This window comes from Nycticebus coucang, chromosome 13, assembly GCF_027406575.1.
Source record: "Nycticebus coucang isolate mNycCou1 chromosome 13, mNycCou1.pri, whole genome shotgun sequence".
NCBI classification, from domain to species: Eukaryota; Metazoa; Chordata; class Mammalia; order Primates; family Lorisidae; genus Nycticebus; species Nycticebus coucang.
The window spans coordinates 100,197,455-100,220,184 of NC_069792.1; the positions used below are offsets into that span (position 1 = coordinate 100,197,455).

Here is a 22,730-nt window from a genome sequence, read left to right on the forward strand (position 1 = left end):
GTGTGTAGCACATGTGTATGTGTGTGGGTATATGTGTACTTGTGTATGCGTATGTGTATACATATATGTGTCTATGTGTGGCAGTATAGGTGTGCATGTCTATGTACACATGTGCACGCATGTGTGTACATGTACATGTTGTAGACGTGTGTGGGTGTATCTGTACATGTGTACATGTGTCTATATGTGTGTGCATGTGTGTCTGTGTATTTGTATATATGCATGTATGTGTATGTGTGTGTGGGGGGCATAGGATGGATAGGGCCTTTGCCTGGTGAGCTGAGGGGGGGCGGGCCCTGAGCTCTTTGGGAGGACAGATCAGGGGCCTTTTGGCCCCTGGCAGGAGCTCAGGGCCTGGGGCAGGATGAGGCCTCTTTCAGGGGCGATTAGCTCCAAGTGGACCAGTGAAACTCCAAGCCCTTTGGGACACTATGTCCATTTCTGGGCACTGGCCTTTAGGGGCCTTGGAAACATGGGTGGCACAGTGCCAGCAGTTGGCAGCAGCCTGAATGGGGCCCAGGGGGAAAGCACCAGGGTTGTGGGCCTACAGGCCTAATGCTGAGGCCAGGGCAGGCTGCTCCTGTCTAGAATTCTAGAACTGCAGACTTCCCTCCCAGCACCCCATACTGTAGCTGCCAGCGCTTACTGGAAGCTGCTGTCATCATCTCATGACCAGAACTCTGAGACTGGAGGCTACAAACGGGGAGGCTTGGGGGCAAAGGGGTCCAGGGCCGGCCAGCCATGTGTGTTAATGCAGGTGGAGGCCCTTGTCCATGTGTGGGAACCTGCATGTAACAAAGGATGTGTTTTGGAAACACCCATGAGTCTAGCCAGGTCTGTTCCATGACCAGTCTGCTACCACAGGGAGGGCAGTGCCTGGCCCAGGGCACTGCCCCCCAGGTAGCAAGGCAAAGACCCTAGACCTCAAAGTGGTGGATACTTCATCTTGATGTGGAGATCCCCAGCAGTGCAGGGGTGAGAGACGTCATCTTCTCCAATCCCAATTCCATTTCCAGGCAAGATGGAAGATGGAAGTATAGACTGGTGGCCATTGAGGGCAGAGATGGAGGAGCTCACGGTAACCCTGGGGGCGCTGGTGGGCACTGAGGTGCCAGGCTGCTGCAGGGGGATAGGGTTCCCATCTTCCTGGCATAGGGATGTGGTCAGGTCACTCCTTTCTGTGGCATGTGTGTGCACGCACATTTCTCTGTTCGTGTCAGTGTGTGATCACCAGAGTTCTGCTTTGGGCAGTATCCACACGGGGTTCTCAGTCACCCTGGGAGGTGGGAATGAGCACAGGTCTGGGAGTCCTGTGTGAGCTGCTGCTTGGCCTCCTGTTGTGGAGCTGTCTATCCATGTGCTGTTGTCTGGGAGCCCAGTGTGGCAGGTGATCCCAGACAGACCTGGCTTCTGAGACTGTCCCAGAGAGGAGCTACATAGTGGTGGAAGGCAGCTGGGGCAAGGGGGGTGTTCATGCAGGAGGAGGTTGGAAGTGGTGGCTCTGCAGGGAGAAGAAGGGCAACTGGACAAAGCACAACAGAAGCAGAGGCCCGGGGGCAGGTGTGAGTCATAGCACCTGGCAGGGGCAACAGTAGGTGCCTGGATTAGGAGGCAAGGTGGCCTGGTAGGTGGCTAAGGAGTGCCTGATCACTGGGCCCTTGGGAAGGGCTTCCAGCTGGGCTAGGGTGATGGTGGGTAGCTGGCAGGCAGCCAGTGGGGAGTCAGGGGTGTGTGGATAGGGGAGCCTTAGCAGGGGTAGATGGGGGGTGGCCGTCCCTCCTACAGCTAGGATTTGCCCCATTGTTCCCCTGGCGGGAGCAAGGATGAATATGGAGTTCTCAGTGGCCTCTCTCTGCCTCAAGAGGTACAGTCCTGGGAGCTGGGTTGAACTGAGATCCCCCACACCTCTTGAGAGTGAGGGAGGAGGGCTCCACTCCTTGGATAGCTCCTGGGCTGGGGCAGCATCCTGACGGGGGAGGGGCAAGTGACCCTGGCCTGGGAGGCAGGAACAGCCCCTCCCCCACTGGTGGGGTTCCCACTTCCTGCGGAAGGAACTATGTTAGCCCTGCTGGTGGGGGTTAGTTGGGGGGTGGGGGGCGGACCTGGAGGCCTGGGTGAGGTCAGCAAAGCAGCTGCTCTGCCTACTGTCTCCATTGGCTTCCTCCTGGAGGAAATGGGGACAACAGGCTGATTTGAGGGCCCTGGAGCCCTAAACCTGGCTGCTCTCTGGAGGAATGTCCAGAGGCCTGGACCCTGGGCTGCTCTCTGGAGGAGTGTCCAGAGGCCTGGACTGTGGGCTGCTCTCTGGACGAGAGTGTCCAGAGGCCTGGACCCTGGGCTGCTCTCTGGATGATAGTGTCCAGAGGCCTGGCGCCAGGAGAGCACAAGGGCTACTCAGGTGCCGAGGGCTGGGGGTGTCTCTGGGTGAAAGGGTGGGACTGGCCTGGCCTCACCACACCCCATCCCTAGGGAGTGGGCCCTAGAACTCTTTTCAGTCTGCAGCAGGCCATGGGAGACCGAGAAGCCCCTAAGCTGTGTCCCATCGCCAGCTGCAGGGCCTGGACCTTGGCACCGCCTTCCTGCTCCTCCCGCCGGCTCCCCGCGGTTACCGGGCTCCGGGGATGCCCTGCCCCCCGCGGCCTCGCGGCCCCGCCCCCGCCAACCCAGCTGCCAGGGCTCTCCGGGATGGGATCCGCTGGGGCTCCACGCGCGGGTCGCACTGGCCCTTTGACGTGCGCGGGGGCGGGTCCGACGCGCTTAAAGCGGGCGGCAGCGCAGCACCGCCGTCGGGAGCGCCGAGGACCCGCCCGCGGTGAGTGTCGCGGGCCCTGGGCGGGCGCGGCCCAGGCACACCCGTGCCGGGCGGGAGCCGTGGTCGCTAGTTATTGGGTGGGGCGAGGGCGCCGCCCTGGCGGTGGGACCTGTTCCCTCCGGAATTCGAGTAGGACCCGGCCGCTGCCGCGGGGTCCAGCCCTGCTCTCTCTGTGTGTGGCCCGTCGGTGTTACCACCTGCAGGGGGCTGGCTCGCCGGCCACAGTGTCAGAAGGCAGGGGGACCTCAGTGCAGAGCAGGGACTGGGGGCCGTCCGGAGCCCAGCCGTCGCTGAGCCCCTCTGCCTGGGTCCTGCTTTGTTCAATGAGGGTGACCACGCAGCAAGGTGTTATCACCTACCATCGCTCCTTTCACTGAAGAGGGGCCATGAACCATTGCTGGGACCTCAGGAGTGGTCCAGGGCTAGCCGAGCCGCCCAGTCATGTCGTGCCCTTGGGGGTGCTGTGGGACTGGAATCTCCTGGCCATGTGGGCGTGTGGTTGACCTGGACACTGTGGGAAGTGGGGATTTTGACGGAACTTTACAGCGCAGGTGTAGACCCTACACGGTTGTCTTTGATTCCCTACAGCACCCAGTGGGGCTACTGAACCCCACCATGCAAAATAAGTCAGTGTGTGTGGGGGGGTCAGAGCTGCAGACCCTCCTCCCCCATAAATGGAGGAGCCCTGTGACCTCTGTGACACTATAACATTTTCAGGGTTTGTCCAAAAGTGGGTTCTCCCTTGGGGACTTTCATCATTAGTATTTACTGTTGGTAGATGGCAACTTAGATGGCCCTCTGTCATCTTGGGCTTTAAGAACTCCCTGCAAGGTTTTGAAGGATTGTTGGCTTTCCAGGCTGTCATAACTGTGTGCAAAGCCAGACTCCCTGGTGTTTTGTGGGGCTTGGTGGCCGAATTTGGTATGGGCCTCCTGCCATCTGTCTTGGCTGTTCTGCAGGCCTCCATATGCATTTTAGACCATCCCCTGAGGTTTGTGGGATCTGTCAGGGTGGAAGAGGAGGAGCCCTGGGCTTGGAACTCTGTAGAGCTAGGTTCAGGCGGCCGTGCTCTGCCTCTGTGAAAGGGGCTTCAGAGGGGCACAAAAAGGCTCTGAGCCGCCAGTGGGGACAGACGTTAGTACCTGCTGTTCTTGGGGCATGGGAGCCCATGCCACATTTGGTGGAGGCCCACGTCTCTGCCTGAGGGCCACCTCCTCCAAGAGGGCTCTGTGACTACTCCCTCCAGTGGTGACTGCTGCGATCCTCTGCCTGCTTGCTGTGTGTCCCCTTTCCTCCTCCCAGATAGTGCTCCCTGAGGGTAGGTGTTAGGCTTTGTTCACTCTGACCCCACCCAGTGCCTGCCATGGGGCCTGGTGCCCAGATCGCATTTAATAGGTACACATATGAATGGAAACTTGGTGCAGTAGACCTGGGCACTGAGGACACCTGTGGGGTCCCTGGAGGCAGAGAGATGCTGGCCTGGTCTTAAGTGTGAGGAGGAGTATCCAGGGGCATTCCAGACAGAGAAGACAGAGTGTCTGGAGCTGTGAATCATACAGCTTCTTCTCACCTGCCACCAGTGGGCCAGGCTGAAAGCTAGAACTTGGTTTTATAGGCTATAGGGAGCCATGGAAGGTATGTGAGCAGTGGCAGGGTGGGGGCCCCCAATCTACCTCCAGGCCTGAGCCAGACCCCCGTGGGAGGTGGCTTACTGTTTGGGTAGGCAGATGACACAGGCCCTGATCCTCAGACGTGTCTGGACTGGAGGGAGAATGCACACTCATCAAACTTGAAGTGAGCTGCTGTCTGGACACACAGACAGCACCCTTGATACCTCCCCTGGCTGGAAGAGTGGACTGGGTGGTTCGGTGGGGGCGCGGGAGAGAGAAGGGAGGGGTGGATGATTGGAGACTCTGACCAGGTACGGGAGGACAGAGGCACCCAGGGGCTCCTTGGGAGTCCCCTTTCACTGTGGCAGGGGCAGGGCTGCAGGTGGATGTCCTGCAAGGGCATACTTGTGCTTTCCTATGTGGTTCCCAGGCTGGGATCCTGAGTTTCTTGGGGTGGGGGGTGGGGTGTCAGGAATGTTGGGAAGGAGGGGGTGCTTAATGACAAGGGTGTGAGGCCCTGAAACCTGGCTCACAGGAGGTGGGTGCCAAGGGCACTTGGCCTGGAAGGCCTCCAGGTCCGAGTGGCCTGTTTCTCACTGGAGTTGAGCTGAGACTGGAGGAGAGGAGGCAGCGAGCTCCTCTCTGGAGTTCGGGGACGGTATTGGTAACACTAATAGCCAACACTCTAGTCCTGTCCTAGGCCCTGTCCTGAGTACTTCTCATGACTTAATTCTTTATTTCTGAATGCCTTGTAGGGGAGTAACTCTTGTTACCCCTTTTAAAGATGAGGAAACTGGGGCACAGAGTGTAACTGTCCCACCTTACCCTTAGTGATGCCCAGAGGAGATGCCGCCTGAGCTAGAGCCTGAGGAAATGGGCCTGGCTGTGGAGAGCTGTGTGTCTAAAGGCTGGGAGGTGGGGGTGTGTGTGGGTTGGTAGCCTTGGCTGGGCCAGAGGGAGGGAGACAGCAGGGGGAGTGGAACCTGGTCCAGCAGCCTGGAGCGGGGGTGTCCCAGCTGTGAGCCAGGCAGCCCACATTCTAACCCTGTACATGAGAGCCTGGGAAACTGAGGCACAGGTTGAAGTGGGGTCTCTTTGAGGAGTCCGAGTGACTCAGCCCTGGGATGATATGACCCCTGACTCAGTAGTGATGGCTGCATATAGGGACACAATTCTGTAATTGCCTGGCCCACCCATGGTGGACATCTGTGAAGCAGCTTCCCAGGGTGTGGGGGTACAGCCAGGAAGCCAGCTGGAAGAAAGGACAGGGCAGGCAGCCTTTTTGTGTGTTTAGTTGATTTATTTCCCTGTACCTCCCAAGTTTAGCCCAGTACCTGGGACCGGAAGGTGCTTAATATTTGTCATATTGGGGGAATGACTGTGACAAATATTATTTTCCTTTTCCCCTTGGTGGGAGTCCTGAGGGGTGTGCTGGTGGCAGAGCCAACGTGAGCCTTGGGAAAGGCGAGGGCAGTGTAGGGAGTTGGCATCTTGGGCAGGGTAGTGGAGTACGTGGTGGGGTTTGCCCTGGGTGCTGCCCCCATGTGCCAGAGGGCTTGGGTGTGGGCCATAGCCAGTGTAGCACCAGGGGATGTCATAGGTGACCTCTTTGCCAGTGGCTCCTGGGTTGCCTTTCAGCCACTGACAGCCCCCATTTCTGTTCCCCATCTCAGGCCCCTGGGCAGGGGAGGTAGCTTGCCTGCTCTGCTACCAGCTAGGCTTGTGGGGTGGCAGAACAGGCACTTGAAAAGTTCAAGTGCAGGTGGTGCCTGTGGCTCAAAGGGGTAGGGCGCCGGCCCCATATGCTGGAGGTGGTGGGTTCAAACCCAGCCCCGGCCAAAAAAAAAAAACAAAAAACAAATGCACACACTTGAGGGTCCTGCTGCCTCTGGCTGTACCTCAGTTTCCTCAGACAGAAGCCCTGTCTTCCAGCTGTTCGTGCCCATTGCCTCCTTTGTCCCCTTGAGACCCTAGCAAGGCAGGGCTTGTTGTACCTTTTACAGGGGAGAAACCGGGGCGCAGAGGGAAGAAGTGGTCATAGCAGCACTGCATCTGCCTGTGGGTCTGTGTAAGCCCGGAGGCTGGTCCAACAGCATGGTTTGGAGTGATCCTGTGAGAAGGATGGTGCTCCTCCGTGTCCCCTGCTCCCTCCTCCCCCCAGTGGCTCTGATCATCCTGGAGGGAGGCGTGGTATTAAGTACCTGCTCGGGAAGCTCAGGGCAGGCCTGGCAGGGTCTGAATGGCACAAGGTCCTGGAAACCATGGTGCCTGGTGGGCCTCACCCTGCTGCTTGCCTGGCTGGCCCAATGACAGCGCAGCCTGGCCCACAGTAATGCCAAGTGCCCATCCATGTGCTTGCCCATGGAAGTGACAATTATAACTCCCAGCTCTATGGTGGAGCTGCGGCCTGCCAGGCAGTGTTGGTGGCTGGCGGCATGCAAGGGTGGCCTGTGTGTGTGTGGCGGGGAGGGGGTAGGTGGGCCACCTGGATTGGAAAGTCAGTGCCTTATAGCCGTGTGTGGTGAGGGTGGGCCTGTGTGGCCCTGGAGGGGCAGTGGCTGCATGCAGAGTAGTGTCCATGCAGCGTACTTGTCTCGAGAGCCCCAGCAGGGAGAACAGGTGCCTGCCCAGTGGAAACCCAAGCCTGTTCCCAGCAGCTTTGCTTCCAGGTTGCACTCCAGGCATCCTACGCCTGGCTCAGAGCTGGCACTCCCTCAGAAAGTGGCTTTTCTTTCTGGCAGTGTCTCTGTCTATAGGGATGGCCACAGCCTCCAGAGTGGGCTGGCATTGGCCTGGGTTGCACAGGGAGTCAGGGCAGTGGGTCAAGCCCTGATGTGAGACTCCAGCAGCAGGCATATGCCTTCCTCTCCCTCTGGTCAGCTCCTCTGGGAAGCCTTCTCTGACCACCCTGCCCTCCAGATCAGTTCCCACCTGGGGCTTCTTCTACTTAGGGTCTTTCCCTGCCCCAGTAATGGGTGCTCAGGAAACAGTAGAGAGGGACTGAGAACTTGGGGAGGTGCCCTAAGGCACAAGGGCTGGCAATGAGTAGTGAGCTTCCCATCTCTAGAGGTGTGCAAACTGGGGGATTAGGTGGTGTGGGTGACCTTTGAGTTTCCTCCTGAGATCCTGTGATGGGTTCTGGATGTTTCTCAGATCTGGACCTCTGCCTGGAACGTTGGGTCATTTGTTCCTTCCACAAACAAGTGGGAGCCCTCTTGGTGCCAGGGCCTGTTTGGGAGGTGGGATGGAACTGAGGCCGTCACAGTCCCTCTTCCAGTCAGGGCTGCCTTCTCTGGGGTGGGACATGGTGCTCTAAAGGGTATGTGGCCCAAGGGACGGGAATTAGGAGAGGGGTTGGTGGAGGGGGGTTGGTGAGGGGCCTGGACCCTCAGGGCAGGAGGCATGAAGGCTCTGGGTCCATTTCCTAGAGGATTGGGCTTGGCCTGCTCGGGTCTCCCTTCTTGGCCCCCCCTAGCAATGGACAGACTTGGGCTCGCTCTGGGAGGGTTCCAGGAACAGCTCCTGCTCCAATATAAATAGACTTCTCCGAAAGGCTTGGGGCTGTGCCAGCTGAAGCAGGTGCCCCCCAGACCTGGCCAGAGGGCCCCAGACAAGGGAATGGAGGCCAGGGGAGTGAGGATGTTGGGAGCCCACATTTGCAGCCCCAGCAGCATGGTGCGCCCTCCGTCCTGGTCACGGTATCACAGAACTTGATGGGACCTTTCCCTAAGACTCCCCTTTTACAGACGAGGAAACAGAGGCTGAGGTGGAGGATCAGCTTGCCCCGGGGGTTCTGTGTCCTAGAGGGTGGAGGTTGGGACAAGCAGGGTGTTTGGGTGTCAGCAAAACTCAGCTCCAGCTGTGGTTCTTTTTGCTTCCTGGTTGTGTGACTCGGGCAAGTTGCTCAACTTCTCTGAGCTGCTGTGTTTTATCATTACATGGTGATGTTCATGGGATGCAGCGTCTGGCAGTGTCCTTAGAAAGGTTGAGGTGGAAGATTGCTAGGGCAGTAAGTGCCTAGACCTGACCCATTTCTGGCTTTGTCCTGGGAACTGCTACTGAAGGTGGTGCTCTGAGAGCGCTGGAGGGGGAGTCAGGGGTGGGAGTACCTGCCAGGGAGCTAATGCTGGTACGGGCTCCCTGAGCAGTGGGCAGGGCTACCTGGCTGTGGTGCCCCTGAGTGGGGTCTCCGAGGGATCTCCAGCCTAGACACATCCATGTCCATTGGGGGACAGGAGAAGGCATGGCTGTGCCATGCTGGGCTGATGGAGATACTCTCTGGATATGTATGTGTGGGGGGGCTAGGAGAGGCTGTGTTCTTGGCAGGGACCCTGGCCAGCCTGCTTCTGCCTGTCCTCACCCCAGGCACTGACCGCTGATTGCCAGGACCAGGCTGTCTGCGAGCCTGGTTCCCAGAGGGATAAAGCCTCCAGGACTGTTTGCTGAGGGCCCTACCCGCCTGCTCTGAGGGCCTCTGTGTGCAGGGCAGGTACAGAGCTGACCCGGATGCCAGGCTCCACTCTTGGGGCTTGTAGCCCAGGAAGCATGTGAGATCCCAGACACAGTCCTCCTGGGATGCAAAGCTGGGAGCCCTCTGGTGGGGGCAGGTCAAGAATCTCAGGGAGCATTTTGCTTGGGAGCATCACGGAGGGCTTCATGGGAGCGGAGGCTAAGTGGTTCTGCTCCCTAGCGGAACCCTGCCTGCTGGTGTGACCCGGGGATGTTTCTATTCTTGGTGCCTCAGTTTCCTCATCTGTATGCTGGGGGCGGGTGAGAGTAGCTACCTTGAAGGGGTGCCCTGTAAATGGAGTCCTTGAGGTGTGAGGTTGGTGAGCTGGGCAGGGTCACTCAGGGCCACCCTTATCCTGTTTGTGTCAGCGCCTTATCACCCACCTCCACGGAGGCACCGCAGAGGCATTTTCACTTCCGGAGTTTGGTGGGTCCCTCCAGGCATTTGACCGGGTGTCCTGCCCTGCATCCAGAACCCCAAGCAGCCCCCTCCTCTCCACCAAGGGGAGGGATGTGGCGGCCAGGAAGGCTCTAGGGAGTGCAGGAGGTGGTGCCTGGGGCAGCCTTGGGCTGGCCTTTCCCACCATGAGGGTGCTTCCTCTTGGTCAGGTCTCTCTGCTGCAGGCGGCTATATTTGGGTGGCGGTGTGGGAGCCACTGGGCAGGTCGCCTGCAGGTCACTGCCCCCCTTGCAACCCACAGGCGCTATAAATAGCCCCAGGCAGCAGCAGCATGGGTATAGCCAGAGCCAGCGCCTGCTGCAGGAAGGTGCCCGCCAGACCAGCCCAGGCTACCGGCACTGCTGCTCTGGTGAGCCTGGGTGGGGAGACCCCTGTGCCCCCTAGTTCTTCCCATGGAGAGTCTTCACCTCGTCCAGGACCCCACTGACTCCTGGGCCTCCATCCCTGCCGGTCCTGTAGGGACCCGCTCTGAAGCCTGCTGATTCAGTGTCAACTGGGATGAGGGTGGGAGCCTCGCTGAAGCTCGGGTTCCTCTCCTATGCACTGGGGTTCAGTGTCCTTCCTGTCTCCTACACCTGAGGCTGAAGGACCCCCTGAAATAGGTACCTGGTGTGGCTTGGCCTGCTTCCTCACTTGGGGCACCCAGCCAAACACTGGAGGGACAGAGGTGGGCCCTCCTGTAAAGGGTCTTGAGACGATGGCTGCTCTGGCACTAGCAAAGGGATCTGTGTCCGCTGGCCCCAGTCTGGGTCAGGATCCCAGGAGTGAAGCTAAAGGGTGGCAGCCCGAGGGCCTGAAAGAAGGAGGCTTCCTAGCAGGGCTCTTGTGGCAGGGTGGGGTGGGATGGGGCTGGTAGCAGCAGAGAGGCTGAAACTATACTGGTCTCCTGACTAATTGGGGCGGGCCAGCCTGTACCCATTTCGCAGACAGGGAGCCTGAGGCCTAGTCTTCATTCACCCTTGCGCTCTGGGCCCTACTCACTGAGCTCACGGAGGGTGGTGTGGGTGTGGAGGGGGCTTCTTCCTGGTGAGTAGCTACCAGGCAGAGTTTGGCCATGTGGGACAGGAAAGTCAGACATAACTGCTTTGCTCTTACCTGGTGGTGGGGGACCCCAGACTGCAGAGACAAGTGGGATGTGTAACAGGACCCCAGCCCACCTGGTCCAACTTCCACCTAGACCCCTGATCCCATTCTTCCAGCGTGAGCTCTGACTGCTGACCACAGCCCACTCTAAGCCCCGATCTCTGGGGATACGTGACATCCTGAGGTCTTAGGTGGGCAGTAATGTGGGGTGTGGACCCTCAGTCCTGAGGCATTTTCCAGGGGTGCTGGACAACAGAGCCAGGCATGTTGTCCACAAGGTCTCCCCAGGTCCCCAGCCTAAGGGAGAGCCCCACCCCCCCAATGCTGTGGCTTCTTGGGCTTCTTTTCCTTCTTCATTTCTGTAAACATGAGTTCAGCTCATGCACATGAGCATACACACACACGCACACACACGTGTGCACTTGGGGACATTGTGCCTCCCCAGGGGGGACCAGCTGTTTGTGTGCTGTGAGGACCTGGTGGCTCCCTCACCTATACACTCACAGGCTGCGCTTGCAGGGTGGGGCCTGGCCGGACTAGGGGTAGGATTCCTTCCCTGTGCCATTTACCTCCTTCTGGGGTCCCTCCATTGTAAGCCTCTCAAGACCATGCAAGGGACAGAATGCCTACCCTGAGCCTGTGAGTGCTGGCTGTTGCCCGGGGTGTGGCAGACGGGCAAGTGAGGATCCCCCACCATCCTGTGTGGCCTCAGTCCTGGGTGATGGGGCCTGTGGCTCCGGCTCCTGGCTAGCAGTGGTGGCAGGCTGCTCTGAGTGTGGGGTCCCAGCCTTGTGCCGCTCCTGCACCCAGGCTGAGGCTCTGGAGGCCCAGCCGGCCTGGTAGGCAGCTTCAAAAAGGACACTGGGCAGGGCAAAAGTAGGGGAGGTAGGCAACCCAGCACTTTGCCAGGTGGGGCCCATGAGGTGCTCCTCTCAGGGAGAGAGGGGACAGTGAGCTCGTTTCTCAGGGAGGAAGGGACAGTGAGCAGATAAGAGTGGTGGGGTGGGGCTTGGGTTGTGTCCAGTGGTTGGAGGGTCAGTGGACTCCTGGGTTGTAGCTGGGGGGCCTTTAGGTTATCTTGTCTGGGCCCTCATTGTGCAGATGGGGTAAGTGTGGTCCAGAGAGGCCAGCGACATGCCCAAGGTCTGCTAGCCTTGCTGTGTATGGTAGGAAGGCTGGGCCCTTCTGGGACCCACTGCCTGTGACCTTGGGAGTCATGAGACCTAGCATCTTGTCACAGTGAGACCCTAGTCCTGGCTACCTGTGCTGTCACCACCTCAGTATGTGCCTGGTGGCTGGCCTTGCTGCTGTGGTCTATCCCTGCCTCTCTGAGCTCTGGGAGGGCAGAGCCCGACCTGTGTCTTATGTGTCTGGCCAGCTCCGTGTGTGCAGCAGAGACACAGTGGCCAGGTGGACAGGGATGGTTAGGACACATTCTGTGGAAAGTGAGAGGTGACTAGGGCAGCTCTTGGGCATGCCATGTGTGGGGTGGTACCCCCCACTGTGCCCTGAGCCCCTTTCTCTGAGGAAGAGCACCTGAGGCATTCCATAGAGGCCCAGGAACCGAAGAGGAGAAGGGCACTGTCCTTGGGGTGGGGTGGGGGTGTCTGCTGACCACAGGCTGCTGAGAAGGGGGGGCTTAGTCTATGTCGCCACAGATGTACCACCATCTATAAGCTGGGGCTCAGCATGCTCCTGGGAGCGTATGTCCCTGAAATCCCCTCTTCCTCCACCCACCTCCCCCACGTTGTGGTGGCTGTCCCTTTTCCTCAGGCCCCTCTGTTGGCCCTGGTAGGAACTGGTCTTCCTTGTGGTCCCTTGTGGGGAAGCCGAGGCCTGGGAAGGTCGCTCACTCAGTGTGGTCACCGGGAGGGCAGGAGGCGGGGCTCTTGGTGACCCCTCATGTTCATTTCTTTCCTTCCTAGACGTCATTGCCTGCTGCTGACCAGCTGGGGATGTGTGGAGAGGGCCTCAGGGCCGCTCTGAGTCCTGTTGCGCCCTGTGGTACAACCTCACCTGCTGCTGAGGGGGCCTGTGCCTCCAGCTCTCACCATCGCCCTTGCCTGCCAATGTCCCCCACTGCCCAGCTCAGGGCTGGCTCTGCTGCCTAAGTGCCTTGCCCCCTTCCAAGACTCTTGGGACTTGTTGTACCCTGATGGGGTAACGTGACAGAGACCCCTGCATCTGAGGCCACGGCCACCTGCTGGCCACAGCCACTGCCTGAGACCCCACCGCAAGACCCCGCCTCAGAGTTGGCTCAGTTCATTTTTCCTTTGTCCTTGGGGGTTTGGGGCCCACCCTTGAGTGAAGGGGGCTGTTTGCCCAACCCCTGATGCAGAGAGGGTGACCCCAGTGGCCCAGCGCTGGACACTGCCCTGGTGGCCAGACTCACTTTGCGATTTTTAAGTTTTCTTGGTGGTGGTTACTTTGTTTTTGCCTCTTTATAGTTGTTATCCAAGGCAGGAGTTTGGAGCTGCCTGTTTCATGTTGAGAGCCTGTTTTGCTCCTTTTCTTTTTTAAGGAGTTGGATTTTCTTTTTTAATTATCCAAACACTGGGCAGCTTCCTCCTCCTCTCCCAAGTATCTGCACAATATTTATGCAGGGCGTGGGGGCAAGTTTTTAAAAGTCTTTTCTCTGTCTTGGACAAGCACAGGGATCTCATTGTGCTTGGTTTTGGGGTCTGTTGGGGCTTCTCTGGCCTGGTCCCGGCCTCCCTACCCCTGCCCCCAACACCCCCCAGGCTGGAGCATGGCTCGCATGAACCGGCCGGCGCCAGTGGAGGTGAGCTACAAGCACATGCGCTTCCTCATCACACACAACCCCACCAACGCCACCCTCAGCGCCTTCATCCAGGTGAGTGGGGTGGGATCGACAGGCCAGAGCTGGCAGGTGGGGTTTGCAGCCATCGACCCCACATACTGCTCCCTGTTATGGGATCCTGAGAGGGGACATAGGATGTCCTGGGGGCTCATGTGGGTCCTCGGGGGTCCTGCAGAGGGGGGGGTGCATGAGCAGGGGGAACTCCATGCTGTGGGGCTATAGGCAAGTGGTAAGGTAAAGGCGGACTTTGTTCCCAAGTCCTTTGTTCACCCTTTGGCCTCTGTGCAGAGGCTGAGCAAGGGAAGGGGGTCGACTTGAGAAGTTGCTGCTTGATAGGGGACAGGTGGGTGGGGACAGGAGTGCAGGCTCCGAAGAGGCCTCAGGTTAGAGCAGGGTGGGCTGGGGGTTCCAGGGCACAGATCTCTTGTGTGAGGAGGGAATGGCCACTGCAGGGGGACCCGCTCTTTGCAGTTCTGGCAGATGTGACCAGAGGTGTTAGCAGAGCCTGTGCTGGGAGCAGCATCTGGAGCAATCTCACACCTCCTGGGGGAGCCTGGGCTCCACACGCTCTGGCTGTGTGCAGGGCCTACAGCCACGCAAGCCTGTTCAGAGGGGTGAGGGGTTTGCAGAGCCATGTCCAGGGTCGCTTGTGGTCTCAGACTCTGTTGTTCCCTCTGCAACATGAGATAGGTCACCGTGGACTTGGCATAATTAAATAGGGAGATGGGCGTGAGAGAGCATTGAGAACTGTAGAGAGAGTGACCCCCATGGAGGATGGCTGCCCCCTGTCATCACTGAGACCCTTGAGATAATAGCAAGACTGGGGAGTACAGTGCTGGTGAGCCACCGAATGTGACTAGGATCAGGGCTAAGCATGTGACCAGGCCAGGGTTGGGGTTCAGTGTGTCACCCAGGGACAGGGCACAGTGTGTAGCCAGTTCAGGGCTAAGTGTGTGACTAGGCTTGGGGCTCAATATGTGACTAGGATTAGGAGTCAGTGTGTAACCAAGGTCAGGGCTTAGTATCATGGCTTAGTGTATGACCAGACTTGGGACTCAGTCTTGGCTGGGTGGCTGCTGCCCTTGCTGAGGGCACAGAGGGACTCCGGTGTACCCCCTGGCCTCAGAGCTTGGCTTCTCCTCCTCCCTGTATTCTCGGAATACTTGGGTTCTGGCCTCCCTGTGTCCAGTGTCCCCATCGCATGACCAGCAAGGCCCAGCGACTAATTCCTCACCACTCCCAAAATAGCAGCTGGGAGCAGGTGTGGGTGGGAATAGCCCCACATGTGGTCTGCGTGGCATGGGGCTTATATATCGGCCTGGCTGTGAACTGCTGTGACCTTTTCCCTGGTAGTGTGGGGCTTCCATGCTGTATGCAGGGCTGGCTCCTTCCTGTTGCTATCTGAGTGGGCACCTGCCTTCCTGCTCTAAGGGCCCTGGCAGCTGGGGCCTGCCCTAGGACACTCTGATAGGCTCCTGAGTGGGCCTGCCATGCAGGAAGGCTGCTCAGATGCAGGGCCATGGCAGGCTGGAGCAGGCTGGCCCTCTTGGGGGATTGACTAAGTTGCTTTGCCTGGAAAATGAGGCCTTGCTGGTAATTTCAGGTGTCCTGATTGCCACAGAAGTGGGGGGTGGTGTGCTGGGAGCTGCGGTTGCACCTGTCCAGCAGTGAGTGACAGTGATAACTATAGGTAGGAGCACCTTCCTCTCTGCTGCTGGGCCAGGGGACAGGTGCCTGGCAGCGTCAGGAAAGGCTTTTCCAACCCCACATGCCACCCTGGGCAGTAACTGAGCCTGAAGGTCCTCCTGGGTGGGTCACACTGCATCTGAGCCTTCCTGTCCGGTCCAGGAGATCATGGCCCTGCCCTGGGGGCTCTAGTCAGTGGGTCCTGCCCTCTGGGCCCTGCAGCCCCAGGCCAGCCTGCCTCCTCCTTCCTCCCCCTGCCAGGACCTAAAGAAATACGGGGCCACTACTGTGGTACGTGTGTGTGAAGTGACCTACGACAAAGCCCCGCTGGAGAAGGATGGCATCACTGTGGTGGTGAGGGCCATATGGCACCGGGGATGCTGCTGCTGTCTAGGGGATGGGGTGGAGGGACCCTCTGGGCCTGGGTGTTCCCTCGGCTTAGGCATTCCTCTGGGTTTAGGCACCCCTTTTAGTTGCTGGGGCTCAGTTGGTGTGTATCCAATTCCTTAAGTGAACCCTGGCAGAGCTAGACCCCAGTGGGGCTGGGTATAGGCTGCTGGGCTCCTGTGCCCTAGGCCTGCCTGAGTCTCACCTCAGGTGTCTGCCTGGTGTCTGGGGGGCTGGTTGCTGGGCAGCAGATCTCTGGGAAGGTTCTCTGCAGAGACTGTGAGGAGGGATGCTTAGGGCTGTTTCCCTGGCTCCACTGGCCCTAGGGACCCAAATCTAGGTGGAGGCTAAGGCAGGAGCCAGCCCTGTGGGGTCCACCCCAGCCTGGTGGACAGCAGCTCCCTGGTGCAGGCCTCCCTCTGGGCTGGGGCGTAGAGTGAGGCCAGTCGTGTGCAGCAGGCCCTGTGCTTGGGCCTCTGTCTCTTCTACCCTGTGTGGAGGACCCCTTCCTTACTGTCTTTCATCCACGAGCCCTATTTTTGACAGGTGTTGCTGCATTTGGTGGTCACTGCCTGGCAGCATGGAGTGGTGGGAAGAGCTGCTGCTTTGGGGCTATTCAGGCCTGGGTGGCTCCTGCCTCTGCACCTTCCCAGCTGTGTGGCCCCTCAGGTTACTCTGAGCCTCGGAGTGGGTGCTTAAAAGGATGGGAGGTGGCGATGTGTGAGCACCTCTTAGCACAGGGCCGTCAGTGACCCTGCCTCCCCACCACTGCAGCAGAAGGATTTGGGTTAGACTTTAGGCAGCCATGCAGACAGGTGCCCAGCAGTTGCCCTGCCTGGAGGCTGGGGAGGGGACGAGGTGACCCCAAGGACTGGCTTTCAGTCTCAGCGGGCCCTTGTGGGCTCATGCCTGATACCACATAGCACCAACTCTGGCGCAGTCCCTGGACCCATGTGAACTGCTTCCCCAGACTGAGGCATCTCTGTCCTCCCAGTAGCACGGCTTGCCCCCTGCTGACTTAGCCGTGCCTCTCCTGTTCTCCAGGGCAGTGGGGGTGGGTGGGATATGCATCCAATTTTCCAAAACCAAACTAATGCCCCTGCCCTGAACAACTAACTTGAAGGGCCCAGGGTTACCTGGCTCAAGTCCTGCTCCCAGAAATATGGTCTCACTCTACAGCCCTCTCTTCATTCATCTTTATGGTAACTGGCCACTTTTAGGGGGTGGAGATGCAGACAGCATGGGTCAGACATCATGTGTGCCACTGTGGAGGACAAGAGCCCTTGGGCCTGCTGATCTCAAACCTCTTAGGCTACTATGGACCCACAGGCAGAGGGATTGTGACCCCAGAACCAGAGCTTGGCTGGTGGGATGGAGGTGGCAGGGCTGGTGAACTCCAGAGGTGGCTATGTTCAGAAAGGGGTGGGTAGTCTGGGAAGGCTTCCTGGAGGAGTCTGAGGCACTCATGGTGAGGTGCTCACAGCCGAGCTCTGCCTCCACCCTAGTGGGCTCCCAGCATGCACTGCCTCTCAACCTGTACTCGTCCCAACCTGCCTGAGCCTTGGGCCCCCTGCTACCCCCTTAGGCGGGGATCCTCACAGGCTGCTTCCTCTGCAGGACTGGCCATTTGACGATGGGGCACCCCCACCTGGCAAAGTAGTGGAGGACTGGCTGAGCCTGCTGAGGGCCAAGTTCTGCGAGGACCCTGGCAGCTGCGTGGCTGTGCACTGCGTGGCAGGCCTGGGACGGTGAGCTGGGGGCTGGGCTTGCTGCCGCTGGGAGCTCAGCTCGAGCCTGGGCATCTGTGGTCTCATTTTCCTGCTTTTGCGTGTGGGTCTGGAGTGCTCATCCACATGACCTTCACAGGTCAGCACCCCATGTTCCGGGCTCCTAGGCAAATCCTTTGATGGCCTTGCAGAGAGGGAGGAAGTCCTTCCCAGGTCTAACCCCGCTTCTTCCAACTGTGGTTGAAACTGTCCCTGTTCCTTGTGCAGGACACAAGGACACCCCTGCTCAACTGGGGCCTTGGACCCCTGCAGCAGGAAGAACAGCAGCCTAGATTTGAAATGACCCAGGCATTGGGAGCCCCCCATTTGCAGAGGGAAGACCAGCTGGTGGTGGTGGGGGCATTGCTGATATGTATGTCACAGCCTTGTCTCAGGTGGACACCAGCACTTTATCTGTGCTCCCATGGTTACTGTCCTGCCAACAAATTTTACATGTGAGGGGCCCAAAGCACAGAGAGGTTGCCCGAACCCCCCGAGGCTGCCCATTAGGGACAGAGGGATGTGGGACTTGGGCCCAGGCAGTTTGATTCGGCACCAAGCCTATGCCCTCATGGGGAATCTTAGGGTATGTGGGCTCAGGTGACCCCAATGTGCTGTCTGCCCCCAGGGCTCCGGTCCTCGTGGCGCTGGCCCTCATTGAGAGTGGGATGAAGTACGAGGATGCTATCCAGTTCATCCGACAGTGAGTGCCTGGTGGCAGGAGGGTGGGCTGTGACCCCATACCCGGAGAGTGTCCTGGCCAGCCAGGCCCTCTGCTCACTGCATAGACGTCCACCACCCTGCAGCTTCTGCTGGGCTGTGATCAGGACAGGCTGGCCCAGCTGCAGAAACAGGCAGCCGCAAAGCATGTTTAAACAGCCTGGAGGCAGAGGACAGTAAGGTGACTTCACAATAGTGGGGGCCGCTCCACTGAGCATGTCCTTCTTGCCCTCACACACTTGGCTCTGTAGGCCCCAGCCATCCTGCTGGGATAGGTGGACCCCAGATGCTATGCAGTCCAGCTCCTCAGCAGAAACCAAGAACCTAAAACCCTCCCAGTGCAGGGCGTGATGTGGACTGGTGTCGCCTGGAGCTGCCCATGTCCCATTGCTCCTGCCCTACCCCAAGGGTTTCCAGGCTCCCCTCTGCCCACTGCTCCTGGGAATTGGGGTGCTGGGGAGTGGCAGGCACAGCAGGGCCACCTCAACAGGCACATGGACGCTGCTCTGCCCGTTGCCTGGTTGTGCACATGTGTGACACACACAGGCTCTTGTGCTGCTCCTGAAATGGCCTTGACGGGGCACAGACATCCCTTCTTTCCTGAGATAGGCTTGCCACCAGCCCTGCCACCCACCTTGTGTGTCCATGTGAGAGGATGTGCCTGCACACTCAGGTCTCTGCAGGGGAGCCCTGGATGCACACACATCACACATGACAGCATACCTATGAACACCCACTCTTTCTCCCTGCGTGCCTCGGCGCGGCTCCGGTGGACTGGCTCCAGGCCTTCACCACAGCCATCAAGAATCCACACCTTGCTAAGCCTCCATGGCTTCTGCTGTGTGGCTCCCTCTGCACTGGGCTGGGTCGGGCAGGGTCAGCTAGAGTGGCCAGGGCAGGTTAGGCTGTGCTACAGAAACAAGCAGGCACAAACCCCAGTGACTCATGACACTGACTTGTGAGCCTGAGATGTTTGTGGGGTTTTTGCACAGGGACCCAGCTGAGGTTAGAGTCCATGGCCACACCTGAAGTCACAGGAGGGTGGGATGGAGGAGCTTCTAGAAGTGCTAAGCTCTCATTTGTCCTGTCACCTCAGGGTCTGTCAGGCTCCTCTGCCGTGTCACCTCCTCCAGGAAGCTTCTCCTGTCCACCCCAGCCAGGTGCATGTGTGAAGGCAAGGTGGCAGAGACGGTGTGACCTCAGAGACCAGGTCTTTCCTGTCTTGGAAGTGGAAGCAGCTCACTGCCTATGATGACCCCACTGCCCCTACTGCCCTGTGCTAGGCTCCATGCCTAGCATCAGTCCCAGCACGGAGATCCCATTTTATAGATGAGAAACCTGAGGCTCAGGGAGGCAGTGGGTCTTGGCCAGGATGGCATAGCTGGGGAGGGATCAAGGCAAGACTCTGGCTCCTGAGTTCTGTGCACAGCTCTCCCTCACTTGCTGCCTGCAGGTACCCCTGTCCTCCGATGGTGGATGTGCCCAGGCCCCACCTGTGGTGCCCTCTAAGAGCTCATGGCCTAGGGGTGGGGTAGTGCCTGCTAGGGAAGCCTGGCAGCTGTGTGGAGCCCAGGGGCTCAGCCTGGAGGAGGTGACACCTGGGTGAGTTTGAAAGGCAATCAAGGTTGAGCTGCAGGTGACCAGGGAAGAGGGACTTCAGCAATGGGAACAGCTAGGCAAAGGCCCTGGGGAGAAGGGGCTCTGCTGCTTCCTCTGTGCTGTGGACTCCTGGGGCAGGTGAGGTGGCTGCCTGGAGCCCAGATGACCCCTTTCTATGCCCCCTCTTCCCAGGAAGCGTCGCGGAGCCATCAATAGCAAACAGCTCACCTATCTGGAGAAATACCGGCCTAAACAGAGACTGCGGTTCAAAGACCCTCATATGCACAAGACCAAGTGCTGCATCATGTAGCTCAGGGCTCAGCCAGGAGGTCTGTGCCCTGGCCAGCCCCCACCTGGCTTTTCCTTCCTTGTACTGCCGGCGCACCGGTGTCCTGGAATCTGACCGGCTGTGCGCCCTTCCCTGCCTGTCTCTTTTCTCATCTGTCCCCACCCTCTGTCTCCCTGCTCTGTGGCCCAGCATCTCTGAGCCCAGGGGGGACCGCCTCTTCCCTGGAGTCCTGCCAGCATCCTCCATCGCCACCCCCAGCAGGTCCTCTCTCTGGCCTGTTTATTGTGGGTTGGGGTGTGATTTCTTAATCACTGGGCCAAGCCTTTTGTCCCTGGTCCCTCACCTTGACCTGGTACCAGATCCCTGGGCAGTCCCAGACACTCGAAGGCAATAAAACAGGAGTGATGGCTGTGTGTGGAGTGGGATGTGGGCCTGGGTGGGGTGGATGGCGGCCTTGGGCCATGCGGCTACTGTCCCGGAACCCTGTTGTCCCCGCGCTGGGTCTCCCATGGCCATACCTGGCCCCTGTACCTCCAACTTCCAGGCTGAGTTGCCCGTGCCATGGTTTTGGGAGTTGGGGCATTAGAAGGTGAGGCTGGACCACCAGGCTTGCCCTCTGCAAGACAGGGGTTCACTGAAGAAGTCTCAGGGCCTTGTGTCTGGTGGGGTGCTGCCCAATGAGGTGTTCTCATTTCAGCCTTAGAGGCCCAGAGAAGGGAACTGGTGAGGGTGGAATGATTTCCAGCAAAGCCTCTGTCGTGGCTCAGGGTGGAGGAATGCACCATCCCACTGGCCACCATCCCACTGGCCCAGGGAGGGAGGGTGCACTGGGGTGCCTGGGGCTGCATCTGAGTCTGAGGGTGCCTGCCTGAGACGCTCATGTTCCTGGCTGCAGGTATCACTTTGCCAGAGGCTTGTTCCCTATAAATCAGGTACCCGCTGCCAGGATTGCTCTGCCCACTCTCACAGCATGGACCCTGCAGTGGCCAGGTGGGCTGTGCCTTCCCAGGGCCCTGGGAGGGTGGCTTCAGGACACACAGGCTCTGTCTCTCCACCCCTAATCTGCTGTGACCAGGCCTGGCACGGAATGGTGCTGTTGGTGGAACACCTGCTGCCTGCCGGGCCTTGAGAGGCTGCTCACCCTGCCAGGTAGGAATTAGACCCCTCCCCATTTTCACATGGGGACACAGACCCAGAGAATCCCAGGGGCTTGTCCAGAGTCACTATTGGCTCCAGGAATCCATTGGGTCTGGGCCTACTCAACTCTGTGCTCTTGGCAAAAGATACTTTCCAGAAGGGAGGACTAACGGGAGGACGGGCCAGTCGCCCACTGCTCAGAGGCTCTGGGCAGCTGGGCAGAACCAGCAAACTGGCCTGGGGCAGACTGCACCCGGGCCTGCAGCCCTGATACCTGCTGCTCCCTCACCTGCCAGCCAGGGGCTTCAAGCTAGGAGGAGCTGGTGGGAGGTGCCTGGGGAGGTCAGTGGACCAGACAGGAGAATGCGAAAAGGTAAAACCTCCAAGAAGGACAATGGGTGAGATGGCCCAGACCGATCTGTGTGGAAGGGCTGCCAGCTCTACCCAGCGGTCATTTTCTCCTCTCTTCAAACACATCGGGACTCAGTAGATCTGATGCATGTTTGGTGCAGGTGGCTATATTTTTTAGTCCGTCATCCGAGGCTTGTGTAGGTGGCCCTGCCCCAAGGGGCTCACAGGCTAGTGATCCACCCTTGAGAGGGGGCAGCTGCAGAGGGTGGGGGGCCTCAGGTGGCAGGGGATATGGGACCTGGGCCTGGGGCATGTGCAGTGTGGGAGTCTGGAGAAGGCTCCAGGAGGCTGCCCCAGCTGAGGTGTGGAGGAGGGTCAGTGTGTTCTGAGGGAGGGAAGGATGAGGTGGGCCCACTGGGGTGTCCCACTAGAGGGGTCTTGGCTAGTTTGGCAGGGTTCTGGAGAAAGACACAGTCTGGAGTGAGGCCACAGGAAGAGCTCTGTGGGGAGCGTCTGTCCAGGGCTCTCTGGGCTTACAGGCAAGAGTAAGGGCTGTCTGCCCATTTCCCATGTGGGAACATTGAGACTGAGCAGGAGGACCTGGCTGAAGATTGGGTAGGTCCCCAGGTGGCTCTCTGGGAGTTGAGGGGGAGCTTCTTCGGGACTCAGCCTTCCAGAGGTCTTACAACCCATTTTACAAATGGAACAGCTGAGGTGCAGAGAACCAAGAGCCCTGCCTCAGGCCACAAGGGTAGACCAGGCTCCATAGGAAGGGTCTGTGGCCAGCCCTCAATGGAGCAGAGTGTGGAGGGAGACAGTGGGCCCCCTGGCTGAGGGTGCCTTTCCCCCTACCGCTGGCTGGCCTCTCAGTCACCGAGGGCACCTTGGTGAATGGCTCTAGGGGGAGGGAGGCTGCCCCCACAGTGTCCTCCCAACCCAGAGCATAGGCAGGCCTTGGCTGGGCTCACGTTATGCCGAGTTGACCCCATCTCTGCCCCTGGGCCTGAACTTGTCCCTGACCCTGAGTCCTGCCAGTATCTCCTGGGGCTTAGCTTGGTCACAGCAGAGGGGCAGGGAGCTGACAGGTGTAACGCAGCCTTGTCAAATCTAGATCTTTCTTTTAAATGGAAAAAATGGGCAACCAAACTCTGTGTGGGTGGGTGGGGCAGGGCTGACCGACCAGGTAGGTGTGTGGGAGGAGGATGGGGGAATACGGTTGAAAGTCACTTCTGGGATCTGGTTGACACCTCTGGAAAGAAGGAGAGCTGCCTGGTGGCAAATTCCCGGATGCCAGGCTCTGGGTCTTTTTTGAGATCTTCAAAAGCTGCGGGAGAGGAGGGACAGTCAGAGGTGACCCAACTCCAGGCCTGGGGTGCCTCTCTTCACCACTTGCCGTCCCCACCCTGTCCAGGCCCCTCGTGTTGTTGGAGCATACAGGCAGCCACAGGGTGGTGTGAGCCTCTCTCCCAGGAAAGGCCCCTCCTTCTCTGGGCCTCAGTC

The 22,730-nt window shown here is 59.1% G+C and overlaps 2 protein-coding genes across 6 annotated transcripts in view; one reads left to right on the forward strand and one right to left on the reverse strand.

Moving 5' to 3' along the window:
• Positions 1-2,652: 2,652 nt before the first annotated feature.
• Positions 2,653-19,895, forward strand: PTP4A3 (protein tyrosine phosphatase 4A3). Of its 5 annotated transcripts, XM_053559339.1 has the most exons (7): positions 2,653-2,812; positions 12,400-13,328; positions 15,243-15,335; positions 16,986-17,116; positions 17,763-17,837; positions 18,951-19,064; positions 19,646-19,778. In XM_053559339.1, exons 2-6 carry the CDS (start codon positions 13,224-13,226, stop codon positions 19,024-19,026), a joined length of 480 nt encoding a protein of 159 aa, XP_053415314.1. In that variant the 5' UTR covers positions 2,653-2,812; positions 12,400-13,223; the 3' UTR covers positions 19,027-19,064; positions 19,646-19,778. The 5 variants fall into 5 exon arrangements, with proteins under 5 accessions (XP_053415314.1, XP_053415310.1, XP_053415311.1 ...); XM_053559335.1 differs by lacking the exon at positions 18,951-19,064 and having other exon boundaries at positions 2,655-2,812; positions 19,646-19,895; XM_053559336.1 differs by lacking the exons at positions 2,653-2,812; positions 18,951-19,064 and adding an exon at positions 9,665-9,740 and having other exon boundaries at positions 19,646-19,895.
• A 156-nt stretch (positions 19,896-20,051) lies between these two features.
• The window catches only part of LOC128563441 (maestro heat-like repeat family member 5), a 65,401-nt gene continuing 62,722 nt past the window's right edge, over positions 20,052-22,730 (reverse strand). Inside the window, exon 33 of the mRNA XM_053558696.1 lies at positions 20,052-22,554. Coding sequence (XP_053414671.1) covers positions 22,454-22,554 — 101 coding nt within the window. The 3' untranslated portion in view covers positions 20,052-22,453. The remainder of the gene's footprint in view (positions 22,555-22,730) is intronic.